The 14,271-nt window shown below is 59.3% G+C and overlaps 1 protein-coding gene across 1 annotated transcript; it reads right to left on the reverse strand.

Moving 5' to 3' along the window:
* Positions 1-1,073: 1,073 nt before the first annotated feature.
* On the reverse strand, positions 1,074-13,117 carry ARSJ (arylsulfatase family member J). Its single transcript, XM_059695503.1, has 2 exons — positions 12,353-13,117; positions 1,074-3,675 (listed from the first exon to the last, which is right to left on the reverse strand). The coding sequence occupies exons 1-2, from the start codon at positions 12,742-12,744 to the stop codon at positions 2,274-2,276; spliced, it is 1,794 nt and encodes a 597-aa protein (XP_059551486.1). The 5' UTR covers positions 12,745-13,117; the 3' UTR covers positions 1,074-2,273.
* Positions 13,118-14,271: the final 1,154 nt, after the last annotated feature.

The following is a 14,271-nucleotide window of genomic DNA, read 5'->3' on the forward strand; positions in this document are numbered from 1 at the left end:
GAGCAGGTGGGTGACAGTGAGGAGAGGGTGTGGGAGCAGGTGGGTGACAATGAGGAGAGGGTGTGGGAGCAGGTGGGTGACAGTGAGGAGAGGGTGTGGGAGCAGGTGGGTGACAGTGAGGAGAGGGTGTGGGAGCAGGTGGGTGACAATGAGGAGAGGGTGTGGGAGCAGGTGGGTGACAATGAGGAGAGGGTGTGGGAGCAGGTGGGTGACAGTGAGGAGAGGGTGTGGGAGCAGGTGGGTGACAATGAGGAGAGGGTGTGGGAGCTGGTGGGTGGGGCTGACAGTGAGGAGAGGGTGTGGGAGCAGGTGGGTGACAGTGAGGAGAGGGTGTGGGAGCAGGTGGGTGACAATGAGGAGAGGGTGTGGGAGCTGGTGGGTGGGGCTGACAGTGAGGAGAGGGTGTGGGAACAGGTGGGTGACAATGAGGAGAGGGAGTGGGAGCTGGTGGGTGTGGCTGACAGGAGAGGGTGTGGGAGCAGGTGGATGACAATGAGGAGAGGGTGTGGGAGCTGGTGGATGACAATGAGGAGAGGGTGTGGGAGCAGGTGGGTGACAATGAGGAGAGGGTGTGGGAGCTGGTGGGTGGGGCTGACAGTGAGGAGAGGGTGTGGGAGCAGGTGGATGACAATGAGGAGAGGGTGTGGGAGCTGGTGGATGACAATGAGGAGAGGGTGTGGGAGCAGGTGGGTGACAATGAGGAGAGGGTGTGGGAGCAGGTGGATGACAATGAGGAGAGGGTGTGGGAGCAGGTGGGTGGGGCTGTCGGTGAGGAGAGGGAGTGGCAGGCCCACCAGGTGCTCTCACTGACCGCAGGCACCGACAGCCTGCCTGCTTTTTATTGTGCTCTATTGTTGGTGCAAACCACAAGTCACACTGCTGACACGTGACTTTTCCGTGGCCTCCGTGCCGCAGGCAGGGGGTCCTCACGTGGAAACATCCATTTGTAAACTCTGTATTTTTTACCGTGTTGTTAGCGAATCACACCTTCTATTGCCGACTAGTAGAGATTTTTGTTTGTGAAGATGAATAATATATTATCTCAAAGTTGAAGCAGGAAAGCCACACTGAACTTGCGAGTGCCATAAATAAACCATTTTAATAATGAAGATACATAAATAAGGTGTTTGTGACAGAAACAATAAAGGTGTCTCTCTAGCTCTGTACAAACACGGAATTTCCCAGTAATTTGTAAGAAATATATCCATCTTAGTACATTCAAAATGATGGCTGAACAATGATGATTATCATTTTCCTGCATCATTTCCTTTTCATATTCTCTGAATTCCCACCATGTTACAGTAATTTATAGTATCACAGTGCTTGGTAATCTTGAAAATATGCAATAAAATTCTTCTAATGGTGTGGCGAAAATAAAATAAATAATTAGAAGTCATTTGCATAGTACTTTATGGAAACAAAAGTGTTTTTTCTGTAAACATACATGACGGGCTGTGCTGGACCGTCCTCCAGGAAAGTGCTGAGCACACAGTGACACCAGCTGCTCATATGTGCTTGGTGGCTGCCCCCTACACGTGCTGAGAGGCGCGGCTCCACCGGAGGAAGGCAGCTGGTTTTCCGGGAAAGGGAAGGACTCGGGAAGGAGCTAATTCACAAACCCTAGTGCCCCGAGACAGACATACAAAAACTCACTCAGAAAATATATTTCTCACCTTGGCCGGTTTGGCTCAGTGGATAGAGCATTAGCCCAAGGACTGAAGGGTCCTGGGTTCGATTCCGGTCAAGGGCACGCATGTACCTCGGTTGTAGGCTTGCATGCAGAAGGCAACCAGTCGATATATCTCTCTCACATCGATGTTCCTCTCTCTGTCTCTCCCCGTCTCTCCCCCTCCCGTCCACCTTCTCTAAAAATCAATGGAAAAATATCCTGGGGTGAGGATTAACAACAGCAACAAATCTATTTCTCGAAGCCTGGGAGGTGGACCAGCCTTTGGCTGTCCTTCTCAAAGGCAGTTTTAACCAGGCGCCTGGTCCCTCCGTCGGAGGAGCAGGCGCTGCGGCAGGTCAGCATCCCGTTAGAACGGAAAGCACAGTGTTGGCCACCGGCTGAAGCACAGCGGGGGAGCTCATAAGGCCACGACTGCCTTTCAAGGAGCGGGGGAGGTGGACATCCCCGTGTCCCCTAAGGGTGTCTCCAGAAGCAGCACCTCGAGCACCCAGCAGAAGGGCCCCAGGGGGTGTCCAGGTGGCCCCCGTGGCCTGTGATGGGAAGAATGAAACCACTTTTGCTTTCTGAATAGCAAACAGGTCTGTCACCCCCAAGGGGCACCTGGTCGGCTCTGGGGACCCGAGCCTGCCTCCTGTGGCCTCTTCTTCGTCTTCCTTCTCTTCTGCTTCCCCTCAGCCTTATTTTTGCGTGGCTTCTTCTTCTTCTTGCTTTCCTCTATGTACCAGGGCCCCCAGACGCCCCCATTGAGCTGAGGGTTGCTCCTGGGGTCCCTGGGGGGATACCTGACGGGCACCGCTGTCCTGTTAAACTGTGACAGTCGGCGGAGCAGCTGCCTCACGACGCCGGGGTACCTGCCCGAGAGGTCCACCCTCTCGTAGGGGTCGGCCGTGATGTTGAAAAGCCACACGCTCTGGCCCGTCGCCAAGGTGACCCGCTCACTGTGCCAGCGGTTGGGGCCCAGGTTGCTGAAGGCCTGAGGGGGCACCCAGTCACTGTACCCGGGGTTCCCCGTGAGCAGCTTCCAGTGCTGCACGCGGATGGCCGACTGGACGGCCGTGTTCCAGATGCCGTAGCCCGCCGCCCAGGAGCCGTGCTTGGCCTTGGTGTAGATGGGGTCGATGTTGTGCAAGATGTCCACACGGGGCGAGCGCAGGCCCTCGCTGATGGCCTCCCAGACGTCGTAGCCGTCCAGGCGAGCGTCCTCCTCGATGTGCCCCTCGGCCAGCGCCACCAGCGTGGGGTACCAGTCGGTGATGTGCACCAGCTCCCTGCACACCGTGCCCCGCTGCCTCAGGAGGGGGCTGTGCACGAACCCCACGGCCCGGATGCCCCCTTCCCAGTAGGTGCCCTTGCTGCCCCTGAGGGGCCAATTGCTGCCCCCGGCGGAGGGCTGGCCGCCGTTGTCAGAGGAGTAGATGAGGATGCTGTTGTTGTAGAGGCCGTGCGCCCGCAGGGCCAGGGTCACGTTGCCCACAGCCTCGTCCAGGCAGGAGAGCATGGCCGCGTACCGGCGCCGGTGCGTGTTGGCGATGGACCGGTAGTGCCTGAAGTACCTGCCGGGCGCCTGCAGCGGCGAGTGGACGGCCTGGTAGGCAACGTAGAGAAACAGAGGCTTCCCGGGGTCGTGGGCCGCCAGGATCTGCTGCACCCTGCGCGTGTACATGTGCGTGGAGTACACGCCGTCGTCGTGGTCCCAGGCGGCGTGGTCGTTCTCGTACAGGTCGTAGCCGCACGCCCCGGGGCCGTCGCACTTGTAGTGGGTGTAGTAGTCCCCGCTGCCCAGGAGGGACCCGAAGAAGGTGTCAAAGCCCCTGTGGGTGGGCATGCACTCGCGCCGGTAGAAGCCCAGGTGCCACTTGCCCACCATGTGCGTGGCGTAGCCCGCCTCCCTCAGCTTCTGCGGCAGCGTGGCGTGGCCCAGCGGCAGGCAGTTGGGCTGCGCGGGCCTGATGACCGAGTGCTGCAGGCCCGTGTGGATCTGATACCTGGCGGAGAGCAGAGAGCTGTCAGTGCAGAGCAGAGATCCCACTGAACACATGAGCCCTGGGAAGGTTTCCGAAGAGAAGCCCCGCACCCCCCAAAAACAGGACCACCTCCCCACGCCTGCGGGGATCTCGGGTCCCACCCAGGGAGCTGCATGTTACCGTTCAAAGTGCATTTGGCTAAATTAGAGAGAGAGGAAGGGAGAGGGAGAGAGAGAGAGAAACATCAACGATGAGAGGGGATCATGGATCGGCTGCCTCCTGCTCGCCCCACACTGGGGATGGAGCCCACAACCCGGGCACGTGCCCTGACCGGGAATCGAACTGTGACCTCCTGGCTCATAGGTATAAGCTCAATGACTGAGTCACACCGGCCGGGCCTAAATTAATACTTTTTAAAAAAAAAAATATATTCCATTGATCCTTCTACAGAAAGGGAGAGGGACAGAGAGTTAGAAACATCGATGAGAGAGAAACATCGATTCAGCTGCCTCCTGCACATGCCCTACTGGGCATGTTCCCGCAACCAAGGCACATGTTCTTGACCGGAATCGAACCTGGGACCCTTCAGTCCGCAGGCCGACGCTCCATTCACTGAGCCAAAACCGGTCAGGGCTAAATTAGTACTTTTTAAACTAAGTTTTCACCGCGCATCTCAAAGTGTTTTTAACATTCTTGTAGAAGAATTTATTTGAATAATCTTTACTCTTTCAATGAATTATATGACACAGAAAATGAACACGATAAAGGAAAAGATCTAAATTTCAGAGTCTTATTATTATCATTATTGCTTTTCATCCAAGGACCTCACATTTGCTCCTAAATCATTTCCTGAAATAACTTATTTCAAGCTAATTCTGCAGCACGGAACACGTGAAAAAATTACACAAAGGTCTTCTACTCGACTGTCAGAAATGCTCTGCGATCAGGCCTCCAGCTGTGAGGTCGGCCAAGGGAACCAGAAGGTCTCTGACTCACGTTATTGTTGAAAAACCATTTTCTGTTCCTAGCTTTTTAAAGTTTCAACTGCTGTTGACATTCAATATTCCATGCGTTTCAGGGGCATCTTGTGGGAAGTGATGTTGGAGTAGGTGCCGTGGCCAGTGATCAGGAAGGGGTAAGACACGGGGAACAGCTAATTCACAAGCCCGAGAGCGGGGGTTTAATGTCCCCCAAACAGCGGGGAGCGCGTCCCTTCCCGCTGCCCACAGCGCCTGCTTCCCTCACAGAGCAGGGAGGTGAATGGTGCTCACCCTTCCTGCGTTGGGGTTAAGGCACGCTGAGGGCCTGGCGTTGGTCGTTCCGTGGAGATTCTGCCACGGGTTACTTTCCCCCCCGAGAATGGTCATTATCACAGAAACGTACGAATTTTCAGTTTGGGTCAAGATGCACCGAGGAGTTCACGACATTTTAAAAGCCACGGATTCTGCCCTGGCCGGGTGGCTCAGTGGTTGGAGCGTCCCCCCACGACCAGAAGGTTGGGGGTTCCATTCCCGGTCAGGGTGACAGTGGGGACGGGCCCGTGATGAGAATGGAGCCACAGCCGGCTCACTATCACCCCCTCCCCAGCTACAGGTGAGACGCCGTCTTACAGACCCTGGGAGCCTGGGGGTGAAACGAGGCTGTAAAAGATCCGATGCCTCGACGGGTCCATGACCCAGGAGAGAAGTGCCTTTGAGAACAGACCACGGGCGGGGCAGGACAGGCTTTGATTTGGTGGCTGTGCCGGACCCTGACCCCTCCGGGGGGTTCTCTCAGGACCCTGACCCCCTCCGGGAGGTTCTCTCAGGACCCTGACCCCTCCGGGGGGTTCTCTCAGGACCCTGACCCCCTCCGGGAGGTTCTCTCAGGACCCTGACCCCCTCCGGGCGTTTCTCTCAGGACCCTGATACCCTCCAGGCCCAGGCACGGGCTGAGTGTGTGTCACATCACGGATCAGCCTCCTTGTTAGGGACTCTGAGCTCCTGGAGGCCGGACCCTCCCTTCCTTTTCCCTGTTACACTCGCAGCTGCACGTGGCCGTCTCTCCTGTGTGTGTGTGTGTGTGTGTGTGTGTGTGTGTGTGTGTGTGTGTGACCAGCCAGCTGGGAGGGCGTCAGGGCAGAACTTCCAGGTGCCCGCCTGCTCCCCCGCTGCCGGCAGGACTGGGATTAACACTCACGTGGGATGCAGCCCTGTCTCTGCTGAACTGGCTCCAGGAGTGACCGGCGGCCGGACCCCTTGTGTCCAGTCTCGTTCTTACAGCTGGGAACCCAGTCACCCGGTTTCATTCAGCTCCGGCGACCCTGGCGAGGCGGTGCCGAGAGCGGTCCCTAGAGGGCGGCAGAGGCTGGGAAACAGCGCGGAGCTGGCCTGGCCTGGGGAGCCTGTCCCTTAGGCTGGCCTGGCACCCACTGAGGAGGCTCATGTGAAACCGGGCAGAGACCCGAGGCGAGGGCATCACTCTCAGGAAGCTGGTATCCGTGTCAGATACAGACCCGCCCTGGCCGGTTCAGCTCAGTGGATAGCGCGTCCGCCTGTGGACTGCAGGGTCCCGGGTTCGATTCCAGTCAAGGGCACATGTCTTAGTTGCAGGTTCGATCCCCTGCTCTGGCCCCAGGCCCGGGTGCATGCAGGAGGCAACCAATCGATGTGTCTCTCGCACATGGATGTTTCTGTCTCTCCCGTCTCCCTTCCACTCTCTCTAAAAATCAATGGGAAAATATCCTCAGGTGAGGATGAACAACAACAACAACAACAAAGGAAGGAAGAAAGAGAGAAACAAAGAAAGAGCGTTGGCCCTGGAGCCTGGCCTGCTGACGCCTGTGCTCAGAGCTAAGGCCCGGAGTGCGGGAGGGGCCTCGATGCGAGGTCTGCAGAGTGTCCGCTGGGCGCCCGCAATGACTAGCAACGCCTCTCATTCGGAACAGCCCTCAAGAGGCCACAGAACCCCGTGCACGGAAAGGGAGCTGCGGTCTAAGAAACGTAAGTGCAGCTCGGGGTGCAGACAGGTCGGCTGAGCTGCAGCAAGCACCGCCCCCCCCTTGGTCACGGGGATCCCGGGGACAGGCCGGACCGGAGCCTGTGACCCTGGGGTTCAGGGACCTGCCTGCTCCCCCAGAGCCCTGTCTGCTAGTCCTCTCCTGTCATCACCCCCACAGGTCACGGTTCTCTCTGCTCTTTGTGGACGAAACAAAATACATCCTATAACACCCTCTTTTTCTTCACGTCTTGAGGCGCGAGCATGAGCCCGCTCACTGCTGTTAGCACTTCAGGGTGCTGGGCGGTGAATATGTTCATCTGTTTTTTGTTTGTTTGTCTCTTTTTGCTTTGGTTGCTGCTTATGACGGTGATTCCATTTTCATCGCTTCCTGTACATTTCCTCTCCGTTTTGTTAAATTTCCATTTCATGCCCTTTTTGCTTTTAAAGTGTTTGCGGATTACACAGTACATCGGACAGGCGCCGTCTATAAGAACGATTTAAAGGGGGAAGCGTCCCAGGGCCTGGAACGGATGAATCCCATTTCCACCGTTTCTAACGGGGAAAAGGCTCTGGTCCTCTAACCGCCTCCCGGGGTGAGTTAGGGTGGAGGGAGGGGGTCCCGCTGGACCCTGGTCACTGCCCTGGGCAGCTCCAGGCCGGGAACCCTGGGGAAATGCATTCACCCCGAAGCGTGTGGGCTCAGTCGTCACCCCGACTTGCTGGCTGAGACTGAACGGAGGCCAGGCCGCACCCACAGAAGGCGCCAGCAGTCAGCTCTCCCGGGTGCAAATGGTGAACGTTACGGAGGTGCAGCTCCACGTTTCAGGAAAGTTTTACTTCAAAACGACATGAAACTTGCGTTTTCAGACTGTTTTCACCGAGGTCGCCCCCGGAGGCCGTGGGATGAACTGCAGTCAGTCCTGCTGCTGGAGAGACTCGGAAAGATGGGGTGCCCAGTCCCTGCCCCTGCCAGGCCTCCCGGGTCATGGGCAAGGCCCCCGTCCTCAGCATGGACTCTGCCCCATGCTGGCCAGAGGGACCAGAACCGCGCTCACCCCTCCAGGCATCCTCCCTGCTCACCGGCCGTCCGCCCGCTCAGACCAGCTCCCACGGGGGAGGTCCGCAGGCGGAGGCCCAGGCGCAGCTGGAGGAGCTGGAAAGCCATCCTAACGGGGCAACCGTCACAGGGAGGCCCTGGAAGGTCCCGCGGGACAGCAGTCTGGCTCAGGAGCGTGGGGAGCTGTGCAGGGAGGCGGCATTTGAGCTGAGTCTTGACGATGGCGGGCATCTGGGCAGGGGGCCAGGTTATGAGACACAGAGGGGAGCATCATGCCAAGGGGGCGGTCAGTGCCAAGCACCTTCCCCCCGGAGAGAGAGGAGGCAGCCCGACCTGCACCCGGTGCCCCCACGCCCCCCTCGGGGCGGGCAGAGCGGGGCAGACGAGAGGCTGTTGACGCCACACACGTCAGGGTCAGACAGGCTGTGCCCCTGGGACGCTGTGTGACCGTGACCGACACATGTAACCTTCCTACCCTCTCACAGCCTCCATGCAATGACATCTGCTAAATTATTTCACAAATATCTTTCAAAATAATACGAATCTTTTGCCTCCGGGGCAGGTGTGATGGGGAGACAGCAGGGTGCTGGAAAGAGGGTGGCAGAGCCGGACGGGGTTTCTCTCCCTTCTGCGGCCGTCCGTGGGGACGGGTGTGCTGGCTGCGGGTGCGGCTGTGACGAGACTCCGTCTGAGGGAGGCTAAGGGGCTGGGAACCAGGAGGGAGAGGGCAGCGGTCAGACACCCCAGGGCCGCAGCGCCACGGGGACAGGTAACGTCCAGGGTGGTAAGAGCCTGGCAACAAGCCCTGATGCCGTCAGAGGGAGAAGCAGAGCGCGGGGCCTCACGGCAAATCCCGGGCGGTGGCTGTAGGCCAGTGATGGCGAACCTATGACACGCGTGTCAGAGGTGACACACGAACTCATTTTTTGGGTTGATTTTTCTTTGTTAAATGGCATTTAAATATATAAAATAAATATCAAAAATATACACCTTTGTTTTACTACGGTTGCAAATATCAAAAAATGTCTCTATGTGACACGGCACCAGAGTTAAGTTGGGGTTTTTCAAAATGCTGACACGCCGAGCTCAAAAGGTTCGCCATCACTGCTGTAGGAGAAAGACAAAGGGAACCAAACTTGGGGATACCAGCAGCTTTCATCAGGGCTCCGGGGGAAATGGGACTCCAGTCTTGGGTCCCCATCTTTTTAAAATGTTTTTTTTTTAATTGATTTCAGAGAGGAAGGGAGAGGGAGAGAGAGAAACATCCATGAGGAGAGAGAATCATGGATCGGCTGCCTCCTGCATGCCCCCTACTGGGGATCGAGCTGCAACCTGGGCATGTGCCTTGCAGGGACCTGCCCAGGACAAGGACGCATGGGCAGGCGACAGCCCCCTGCTGCCAGGTGGGGCGATGCCACTGACTCGGGGGCCTGGACGCTGCCAGGTCTGTGCAGGAGGGAGAGACTCCACATGGTGACCCCAGCACACGTCAGGGAGGGGTTAACAGCTTCAGAAACCGCTTCAACCACGGGCGCTCTTTCTTTATAAATGTGAGGAGACTGGAATCCTCTCCGGTGTCACATAACCTAGTGTCTCCTGTAAAGTAGCTCAGCCCAGGTGGGTTTCTGTTGCTTGTTTTTTATTTAGAGGATCCAGGATCCGCAGCACGTCCCCGGGGAGGGAATGGCCAGCTTCCCCGGGCTCCGCGGCATCCACGCGTGGCTGGGCCCCGAGCCCGGCTCCAGCGCCACCCTCTCCCGTCTGCGGGACGTCGCGGGACGTCCCAGTGGTTCGTCAAGAGCAAACTGCAGCGGGGCCGGCGTGACTCAGCGGCTGAGCATCGACCTACGGCCCAGGAGGTCACGGTTCGATTCCCAGTCAGGGCACAGGCCCGGGTGGCAGGCTCGATCCCCAGTAGGGGGCATGCAGGAGGCAGCCGATCCATGATTCTCTCTCCTCACTGATGTTTCTCTCTCTCCCTCCCCCTCCCTTCCTCTCTGATGTCAATAAAAATATGGTTGTTTTTTTTTGTTTTGTTTTTGTTTTGTGTTTTTTTTTGTTTTTTTTTAAAGAGGGACCTGCAAGTGCCACGCACCTAACTGTCCGATCCAGACAGGAGCACCGGTCGCTGTGGGAGCGCCGCTGGCCGCGCTGGACAGACATTCCCACCGATAAGTCTCCTCAGGAGGTGCCCCTGAAGGAAAGGGCAGGAGGCCCCCTCCGACTCCAGGACTTGTTCCCAACTTCCTCTGTCTCCTGCCATTAAGCCACCATAACCATAAAAGAAAACCCTGCCCTGGCCAGTGCGGCTCAGTGGATAGAGTGTCGGCCTGCGGACCGAGGGGTCTGGGGTTTGATTCTGGTCAAGGGCACGGACCTCGGTTGCAGGCTCCTCCCCAGGCTGGGCCCTGGTCGGGGCTCCTGCAGGAGGCAGCCAGTCAATGTGTCTCTCTCACATCGGTGTTCCTGTCTGTCTCTCCCTCTCTCTCCCACTCTCTCTAAAATCAGTGGAGAAATGCCCTTGGGGGAGGATTAACAAAGGGAAGGAAAAGCCCGCCGCCCTCAGTGCAGGATGCGGAGGAGCCACATGCTGCTGGCAGGAGCCTGAGGAGCGTGCTCGATGGAAGGGGAGCCCACGGTGCCCAGCGCGTGCTGTTCAAGCACCGTGGCTCTCGTCCCTGTCAATTCTTTCTTTTTTTAAAAAAATATATTTTTACTAGAGTTTGGTGCATGAAATTCACGCATGGGTAGGGTCCCTAGGCCTGGCTGGCGATCAGGGCCAATCTGTGGGGTGACCAGCAGGGCAATCAGGGGGCCCCCACTGGCACCCACGTTGGCTGGCCTGGAGCCTGTGGGCTGGGGGCAGCGCCTGCGTTGAGCATCTGCCCCCTGGTGGTCAGTGCACATCATAGCGACTGGTCATTCCGCTGTTCAGTTCATTTATGTATTAGGCTTTTATTATATAGGATTGCTTTCAGAGAGGAAGGGAGAGGGTGAGAGAGACAGAAACATCAATGAGGAGAGAGAATCATGGATCGGCTGCCCCCTGCCCACCCCCTACCGGGGATCGAGCCCACAACCCGGGCATGTGCCCTGGCCGGGAATCGAACCCTGACCTCCTGGTTCCTAGGTTGACGCCCAACCGCTGAGCCACGCCGGCCGGGCTTGTCAGCGTCAATTCCGAGATTAGCTGAGAGGCTCGCGGAGTCTTTGGGACACTTTACTCATAAACCAAGCGAGAGCGGCTGACCTCCAGGCCACCCGATGGACGCGCTGTTTTCCCACCAACCCCTTCATAAACATCCGATGCCCTTGACTCTGCCCTTTGAATCGACCGAGGCACAGAGACTCCTTTCTCTGTCTCAGGAGCGGGAGGCTTTCCCTCTGCTTTGGCACTGACGCCAACTTCTGACGGTTTGCTGAGCAGTGGAAATCATGCCGTAAGCAACGGTGTCTGCAAGGCGAAGATTCCTACAACGTAGTCTTTATTTTTCCAGCGGAGACTGGCGGCACCGGGGGGATCCAATTCCAAGAACAACTTCGCCGAAGCGAGGGCTGCTTGGGGCTGAACTCACAGGGACACACAGAACGGAGCCCGAGGCTGCCTTCTGCGCCGGCCAGGGCTGGCCTGGCCCTGGATCCCGCTTTCAAACCAGCCACCCTCGTACTGAACAATGGTCCTTAGGCCTCCAAACTGGATTTTACTTAGAGCTGATCAGAAAATTCCCAGGCATAGGGGGAGCGGCATTGACTTTTTTGTTGTGAATCCTCACCCGAGGATATTTTCCCACTGATTTTTAGAGAGAGGGAGAGAGAGCGAAACATCGATGTGAGAGACACATCGATTGGCTGCCTCCCGCACGCACCCGACCAGGGCCCGGGTCAGAGAGGAGCCTGCAACTGAGCTCCGTGCCCTTGACTGGAATTGAACCCGGGACCTTTCAGTCCACAGGCCGGCGCTCTAGCCACTGAGCCACACCGGCCAGGGCCCCACTGAGGATTGACAGTGCGTTTCCTACGCTTTGAGACCTGCCGTGATGACAATGCCCAGCCTTCGTGAGAGCCCAACGAGAGGCCGTCTCCCCAGAGACCAAGCACAGCTGTGGGGACACTGGCCAGAGGTCACACAGCCTGGCTCTCCGGGGCCCCTCCCTCTGCGATGACCTGTGGCTCTGAGTCGTCAGTTCTAGAAACAAGCCAAGAGCCACAGAAGCAGGTGGGCATGTCTTGCTTGCCAGCGACTGCAACCGTGGGTTCTAGTGTGACCTGGGAACTCCATCAGAGCATGCCCAGCGCCAGAGGAGATGTGCGATGTGGGGAGACCAGTCTGGGCTGTCTGGCTGGGGGGGGGGGGGGCGCGAACATTTCCAAGTCCCGCCAGCAGGCTCCCAGCTGTGCAAAAAAGCCCGAGACCAGTGCCCCGGCTCAGGGTCACTCATACCCACCGCCACTCAACACCTCATCCATTCATTCACTCATTCATTCACTCACTCATTCATTCACTCACTCATTCATTCACTCATTCATTCATTCATCTGCTCCCCACATTTCCGGTGACTCCCCTAAGTCAGGAGCTGGATCTTCATTAAGCAAATGCTTCGGGGTTCACAATTTCGGTTCCCCAGACAACAGGCCTAGGGTTCCCCCGAGACAGGACCCTACCTGCCGGTGAGGAGCTGGCTGCGGGAGGGCGTACAGATGGGCTGCACGTAGTAGTTCTCCAGCTTCACCCCCTCGGCCGCCAGCCGGTCCAGCGTGGGCGTGCGGATCTCGGAGCCGTGGTAGCCCACGTCGCGGAAGCCCTGGTCGTCGGCCAGGACGAAGATGAGGTGCGGCTGGGCGCCGGGCTCGGGTCCCGGGGTAGCCTCCGGGGCCTCCTGGCTGCCGTGGGTCCAGGACAGGTGGGCGCAGGCGAGGAGGCCGAGCACCCCGAGGCCGGCCAGCGTGCGCACGGCCCGCGCCCTTCCCGCTGGGGGCCCCGGCCACACGCAGCGCCCCCAAGCGCCATGCGGGCCGGTCCCCCCTGAACCCCGCGCCCCCGCGCGGACATGCATGCGGGAGGCACAGCCGAGGACCACGGTCGTTCTAGGGGCGGGGGCTCGGCGGGCTCGGCGGGCGGGGCAGCCCGGGAGGCACCTTCTCCATCGCGTCTGGGTCTGCCCCCCGCGAGCGGGCAGCGTCCACGCGGTCAGCGCCGCCGCCGCCCATGTTACTGGGCGAACACGTCCAGGAGGGGCGGCGCAGCGCCCGGGCGCCTCCGCGTGGCTGAGCCCTGGGCTTGGGGCGCCCGGGTAACGGGTCCCTCCACCCGGAGCGCACGCGCCTGGCTCCTTCCGGGGCAGGTCGGCCGGTCGCTCCAGGTCCGCGCTGCTTCCCGGGTCCCTCTGTCCAGTCCCGGGAGAAGGGTCGGCGCCCCGGCCCCGCCCTGTCCCTCCGCCCGCGGGGCTGCAGCTGCGCGTCCGTCCGCTCCGGGCCCCGCCCCCGCCCAGGGCGTGAATCACCCACGCGGCGCCGCTCCCGCGGGTCGGGGCGTCCGGCGCTCCGCCACTTCCTCCCGGGCGCGCGGAGCTCGCAGGGGCGCACGGAGCTCGCAGGGGCGCAGGGGTCCAGGGATCACTGAGTTCATGGAAGCTCTGGGGTCCCGGGCGCCGGCCCGCGGGGAGCTGCCCGAGAACTTTCCCGGCGCCTGCGGGGATGGAAGAGGAAGCCCAGCTACACTCCTCCCTCCTCTCCGTGTCCCTCGCTCCCCGCCCCCCACTTTGTAACAGTTTTGGGGTTGGATTCCCGTCCCAGGCAGGGGGCAGCCCGGACTACTTCCTGGTGGGGCTCCCGGTGTGCTGAGATGCCCAGGCTCCTCCCGCACACTTACCCCGTCCCCCCCTCCTCCCCCCCGCCCCTCTCCGCATCACGACCCTCCTTCCTGGTGACCTGGCTGCAGCATCGCCCTGCTCACTGGGAGGGTCTGCGGGCACCTCTGAGGGCTCGCCCTGAGATGCCCCACCCTCACTCTCACCCTCACCGCCTCATTCTGACCCTGACCCTAACCCCCTGCCTAAGCATGAACCTAGGGCTCACTGAGCCCTTTCGCTGTCATTCCCTCCAGCTGGTTGCTGGTTCCCATTGAGTTCCCAGGCAGAACCTCTGTGAACTGGAACTCAGCCCCATGGTTGCAGGCGCTCCCTGGGCTGAGGGGGTGCAGCGGGGAGGGGCGGGGGGGGGGGCGTGCAGTGCTGCTGGTCTGCTCTCCTGAGGCTGCAGCAGCTGGCAGGCGCTCACAGACCTGCTGGGAGGGGCCCTGGCCGCTGTCTGGGACGGAGTGCCCGCGTGAAGGCGCTGGGGCCCTGCTCCTGCTTCCTGGGCCTCCCCAGGCGTCTGGGTGGAAGAGGCAACACTCGGGGTCCGGCTGCTCCTAGTGGGGGTCAGTGAGGGAGCCCAGAGTGTCCAGGCTGCCACTCAGGACGGAGTTGTCACTTCACCCAGAACACTGAGTCCGTTGAAGGTGTTTGTGTAGAGAGAGACCGTGAACAATGGAAAAGAACTCCTGGTCATTTGGGGGACAGACTTGAGGGCTCCAAGGCTAG

Source organism: Myotis daubentonii, chromosome 5, assembly GCF_963259705.1.
Source record: "Myotis daubentonii chromosome 5, mMyoDau2.1, whole genome shotgun sequence".
Lineage (NCBI taxonomy): Eukaryota > Metazoa > Chordata > Mammalia > Chiroptera > Vespertilionidae > Myotis > Myotis daubentonii.

Excerpts from the sequence above, each read along its gene's own strand:
- ARSJ (XM_059695503.1), bottom strand. The coding sequence starts at position 12,744 with ATGCATGTCCGCGCGGGGGCGCGGGGTTCAGGGGGGACCGGCCCGCAT. Across the intron at positions 3,676-12,352 it reads AGCCAGCTCCTCACCGGCAG|GTATCAGATCCACACGGGCC; the intron begins GTAGGGTCCTGT and ends GCTCTCCGCCAG.